General features: G+C 38.9%; 1 protein-coding gene across 1 annotated transcript; it reads left to right on the forward strand.

Annotated features, from left to right (window-relative positions):
* Positions 1-1,572: 1,572 nt before the first annotated feature.
* Positions 1,573-2,586, forward strand: LOC115967040 (uncharacterized protein At4g02000-like). Its single transcript, XM_031086140.1, has one exon. It carries the CDS (start codon positions 1,573-1,575, stop codon positions 2,584-2,586), a length of 1,014 nt encoding a protein of 337 aa, XP_030942000.1.
* Positions 2,587-6,419: the final 3,833 nt, after the last annotated feature.

Here is a 6,419-nt window from a genome sequence, read left to right on the forward strand (position 1 = left end):
ACTTTGGGTGTATTGGGTTAGTTTATGTTTAAAAGTTTGTGTGATTGCAATTCCTATTAATAATAGTGAATTTTGGTTGGCGTTACTTGAGGAGGTAGGCTTGGAGATAGCCTTACCACATTAATTTTTGTGTGTTATGGTGCTTTCTATTTTATTATTTTGCGTGTATTTTTTCAATAGGATACAAGTTCAAACATCTTTGATTGACTTGAAGACCTTTAAATTTTGATCATGTTTATCTTTATAACTTTTTCTCTACTTTTGAGGTTGATTTGAGTTCACAAGACTTTTTTTTTTTTTTTTAGTAAATAGTAATACTTATTAGAATACACACGAAATTTTGAGGTTGATTTGAGTTCACAAGACATCTTTTTTTTTTTTAGTAAACAGTAATACTTATTAGAATACACACAAAGATTAGGCCCTTTGGTAGTTGTATTCTAGTTAGTAATGTATTATAAACCCGATTTAAAGCACTTATATTACTATTTTCGTATGTGTTCTAATTAGTTCACAAGACATCTTGACACATGAAAACACCTTGCATGTTGAATTTTTTATACCATTGATGCTATATTGTATAGTCTTAAATGATTATGTTTGGAAGTGTCAGCATACATAGTGTCAATTTTGCATATAATAAAAGAGAGAATATTAGTGTTTCATGTGAACCCTTATTATTTTAATTTTAGAATGTGTCTCTATATATTTCCTCATCTCTAGAATTTTCCCTAAACTGTTTTTCCCAAAAGGGTTTTTTTTTTTTTAGAGAGAGGAGGGACGAGAGGAGAGAAATTTATTTTTAACATGTGCTCTTCATATAAGGAGTTGTCTTTGTTTGCGAGAGTTTCATGTTTTTTCTGCACTCTTTGTCAAATCATGACAAAAATTGGGAGAAATTTGGGATACCTTGCTTAAATATTTAAAATAGTTTTTGCTATTTTAATTCAGGGGGATTGTGATATATTTTTTCTAGGGTTACAAAATACATGTTAGGGGGAGATGACTTTTTTTTTTTTTTTTTTTTTTGGGTATATAGAGTTTTTGAGTATCTAACTTTGGGGGAAAATTAGTTTGAGTTTTTGTTGCATAACTGCCATTTCAATAGCTTTTACATTTGTTTATGTACTATTTCATATCATTTTTTCACACTTACTTTTATGTGTTAAAATGTGAACATTCTTATATCAACCAATGAGTGAAATAGTGGACATAAATGAATGTTAATAAATTTTTTTCCTCCTATATATTTATCCGGATACTTTTGAAGAAATAAAAGGCTTTTGACGCTTTGTTTTTAGCTGATAGGTTTAGGCAAGGTCCTTCTCCCCCCCCCCCCCCCCAACACCAAAAAAAAAAAAAAAAATCTAACCTACTATCCAAGTTGGATTGAACTAGATGTCGACTTTTCTCACATAGGTCCCCCTCGTGATGAAACTCCTCTCTATTCACTGAATAGAGTCCTTTTTCCCCGTAGGTGGAAACTTCTTTTTTTCTCTGTATCCGAACCCGTCTACTCCCTCCCATTTACTCATTCCCATAGCCCTCCCACCACTCAAACCTTTAGCTGCCATGGATGACCTTGCAAACCAATGGGCCCGACTGTCGCTTAAAGCAAAAGAAAATAGCACTATTGATCTTCCACTCGTAGTAGAAAATAACAATCATGTCCTCATCGCAAAACTCTTCACTAAACAGAGCGTCAACTTGGAGGCACTCACACGAACCTTGAGGAGTATGTGGCGGTCTGTGATGAACTTTGAGGTCCGGGATCTAGGTTCCAACACGGTGCTTATTATTTTCAACAATGACGCCGACCCTCAGAAGATAATAGCGCAGGGACTGTGGACGTTTGACAAGTACTTGATCGGTTTGTACAAACCAATGGGTGAGGAGTCGGTGGACGACGCCACCTTTGATTACACTTCCTTCTGGGTTCAAATCCATAACCTTCCACTCCGACAGATGAACAAGGTGACCGCTGAAGCTATTGGTAGGACTCTAGGCACCATTGAGCAAGTTGACATCTCTACTACAGGGGAGTGCCGAGGTTGCTACCTACGAGTCCGTGTCCAAATAAACATTACCCAACCCCTTTGTCGAGGTAGGATGGTAAACTCTGGGGAGGCTGAACCACAATGGCTGGCGTTTCAATACGAAAAGCTACCGATCTTCTGTTACTGGTGCGGCGTTCTAAACCATGACGAAAAAGACTGTGCACTCTGGATTGACAATGGCGGTACTTTGAATACTGAAGATCAGCAGTACGGAGCATGGCTACGTGCTCCTTTGAATAACCTCCAACAACCCGAACTAGCAAGCAAGACAACCATGCCAAAGCCCAACCAACCCCGTGCTCCACCACACCCCCCTCATCCAATGCCGTTGACGCACACGACTAGCGCATCCACAACGGCGGCCATTGCGGACCCAGTACGACAGTCCAACCATCCCGATTCATCACCTCCCACAATTCCAGAAACAGCCATGCAGAAGGCGCCGACAAATATGGAGATCCTGTCAGACCCGAATCTCTTCCACACATATATTGCGGAAATTGATAACGCAATAAATAACTTCCTTTAATGCCACAATCAACCGTTACCCAAAAGGAAGGTTTAAAATCGACCCACTTGAGAGTAATCCTTCCAACCTGCAACAAGCTGTCTCCCCAGATCCCGGATTACATGATACTTACCTTGTTGATGCTTCTGTAGAGCACGTGCTGGACATTAATCTTAGAACATATGTGTTTCACTTGTTAAGAACATATGTCATGATTTTATGTAATTGGCTTATCCTTTGACAAAACGCACTTTACTTGTATTTGGGTAGATTTAGGATGTTTTAAATACTTCAAGAAACCTTATTTCAAGATCAAGTATTGAAACTTTCAAGTCTGTTCAAGAAAACAAGTTCAGAGTGCAAAATCATTAAAGCTCAACAGTTGGCTCGACAGTTGCATCTATCAAGTTTAAGGAAGTTGTTCTTCATTCGATGTGCTTAACACCTGCTCGACAGCTGCTCGACACCTGCTATCTGTCGAGATTTAAGATTTTCAGAATTTCAATCTGATTTTCTTAGGATCCGTGAATGTGTCTTTAAGCTTTCTTTTCTCCTAACCCTAAACATATAAAAGAATCAGTTTAAGGGCCGTCAAAGTGTTCACAAGTTGCACAAAAAACTATGATCGGAGACGAAGTTCTTGCCGTAGTTCATCTCTTTCTCTTGAAGAAGTTGCTGTGTATGTGCACCATAAGGTTTTGTGACCAAGCATTTTCTTAATCTTCATCGTTTGGATGAACTGAAGAACTTTGCAACCAACAACCTTCTTAGTTGGTGATTGAAGTCGCGTAATGGGATCCGCGCAATTGGTTAGTCACGTATTGGGAGTCGTGCATCTGAAAGGGGAACTGTCACTACAGAACAAGTCCAATTGGGTGATGGGGTAAGGGTTCAACTGTAGGTTGGTAAGGTACTAGGATTCCTTTACTTGTAACCGCTTGTTGTGATAATAGTGGAGTTTCGGGAGTGGTGGCCTGAAAATCACCCGGTGGGGTTTTTGCCGTTAGGTTTTCCCAATTCGTAAACAAATCACCGTGTTATTTATTTTCCACTGCATATTTAGTTTATTGGTGATTTGTTTGTGCTACCACGCGTTGGCATGATAAACTGATTAATTAATAACTTGTCTAATTAATTAATTAATTTCTATCACAAGGGGTCATTCAGTTTGTGGCCTATCAAGTGATATCAAAGCAGGCACACTCTGATTAGGATTTAATATTTGTTGTGTTGATCCATTGACCCCTGTTTGTCATGGATAAAGGACAGTCATTAATCATACCTCCTTTATTTGATGGCACTAACTATGCATACTGGAAAGTACGCATGAGAGTTTTCTGACAGTCTTTAGATGAGAAAGTGTGGCAAGCTATAGAGATAGGTTGGACTAAGCCTACAGAAGCGCCAGTCGACTGGGATGATGCCAAGATTAAGGCGGCAAACTTCAACAGCAGAGCTTTGAATGCATTGTTTAGTGTTGTCACCAATGAGGAGTTCAAGAAGATATCCTCCACTGAAACTGCCAAGGAGGCTTGGACCATTCTCCAGATAACCTATGAGGGTACTAAGGCTGTCAAGGACTTAAAGCTTCAGAGGCTCACTACAAGCTTTGAAGAGATAAAGATGGAGGAGGATGAGTCTTTCGATGAGTTCTACGCCAAGCTAAAGGACATAGTGAACTCATCCTTCAATCTTGGGGAAACCATTCCTGAACCCAAGATTGTGAGAAAAGTGCTCAGATCTCTGCCCGAGAGATTTCATGCCAAGATTACGGAAATAGAGGAATCAAAGGATATTGACAAGATTCCTCTGACTGAGCTGGTTGGAAACTTGCAAACCTACGAGTTAGGGTTGACAAGAATAGGCAAGTCGGGTAAAAGCAAGAGTATGGCACTGAAGGCCAAGAGCAGTGAAATAGATGAATCTTCTGATGATGAAGATTCCAAGATGAAGTCCTACATCACCAGACAGTTCAAGAAGTTTATGAGGAATGCCAATGGAAAGGGTTTCGACAAGGACCGCAGGCAATCTAGTTCTTCTCAGTTAAAAGGTCAAGACAAAGGGAAGAAGGATGCTAAAGAAGGTGGTTAGTACACTGTTCCCTCAGGACCTAAGTGCTTTGGGTGTCAAGATTTCGATCACATGAAGTATGAGTGTCCTACATACCTCAAGAGCATTGGGAAGAGCAAGGCACTTGCTGTTACCTTAAGCGACACTGAACCTGAGGATGATTCCGACAATGAGGATGACGGAATCTTAAATGCCTTCACGGCCACTGTTAATCCTACTTATGGGATTGTTGAAGATGTGGTTAAAGAAGAGGAATTGGTGGAATCTAAGTTTGAGAAGATGGATGATCAAAATGACATCCATACAGCCTATGAGAAGCTGTATAAGCTTTCTGAGAAGCATGAGAAATTATATAGGCTAACCACCAAGAAGCTCAGTGATGTGGAACTTGACCGTGAGGAGCTTTCCACAAAGTTTGATGAGGCTAATCAGACTATTGGAGCACTGAGATTCGAGAACAATTTCTTGGCTGAAAAGACCAAGAAGCTTGAAGAGGAGCTGTTTCAAGTCAGAGCTCAATTGGAGAGGAGTTCAAGCGCAAAGCTGGATGAGATGCTAAGCATTCAGAAATCTACTTCAGATAGAACAGGTTTAGGGTATGGATTTTCTTCCTCTAATACTGCTTCTTCTAGTACTACTGTTTTTGTTCCTCCTGCTAATAATGTTAAAACTGAGAACAATGAGATTAAAACTGAATTAGCTAATGAGGGTAAATCTATCTTAGGAGCACCCCCTAAGTTTAAGAAGAAAGTTGTTAAAAACCCGAGGGTTAAGAAGGCTAACTCTCAAAAGTCTAAACAAAAGAAGCAGCATCTCTGTCATCATTGTGGAGCTGCCGGTCATACTCGACCAAATTGCTACAAGTGGTTTGCCACTCAACAGAGTAACGGCATGATAGCATCTGGCAACCAGAATCAGCTTCAATCCTCTCTTACTCCCCTTGGAGATCTTCTCAAAGCCCTTATGTTCCTTTCGAACTTGAATAGTTTTAATTCTTCTCCTTCACCACCGATTCAAGGGTTTGCTAGAAGGAAATTATCCTCCAAGGTGTGGAAGGAAAAGGGCTCCAAGTGATTCTGTCACTTTTCTCTCTCTTTTTTTTTTTTTTTTTTTTTTTTTGTGCATTACTTATGTGTTTTGCTTTCATGTTTTAAGTCAGTCTAGTTTTTATGCTTTGGTTGTTTAACATGTTTTTGTTTGGTTATTTTTTCAGTTTTTGCTTTTTTTTTTTTAATTGAAAAATCAGAAAATACAAAAACAGTGTGTGTTTTTTGTACATTGGTACTTGTGTACCTTGGATGGCCATTGAAACAAAGTCTTCTAAAATTTGTATCACTTGTAACTTAGATAAGCATCTCTATGCACAACTAAGTAAGTGAGCTTTGTGGCTCGTGTTTATGATGAGTACGATTAAGTTGTCTCTTAAACTTAACACGCATATCACTCTTTTTGATAGGAAGGACTAAAAAATCCTGAGAGAAATGCATAAATAACCATCTCATCACTGTTGCACGTCAATCATAATTTGACACCTGTATGCTTCGACATAGCAAAAGTGCAGTGTCAATGACATTTGTGTGCTTAGGCATAGCAAAATTAAAATGCCAAATATCATTGGGTATTTCTTTTCCTTCTCTAATATGCTCATGCATGATATGCTTAAAAGAAAAATATGCAAAGAATCAAAAGCAAAAAGATAAAAAAATGCTTTAAACATGATTGCAAGCGTGTATTCTAGGAGATGTGGGAGTTATAGGATGTACCTCAAAGGTGATAGTCCCCAT

This window comes from Quercus lobata, chromosome 2 (assembly GCF_001633185.2).
Source record: "Quercus lobata isolate SW786 chromosome 2, ValleyOak3.0 Primary Assembly, whole genome shotgun sequence".
Lineage (NCBI taxonomy): Eukaryota > Viridiplantae > Streptophyta > Magnoliopsida > Fagales > Fagaceae > Quercus > Quercus lobata.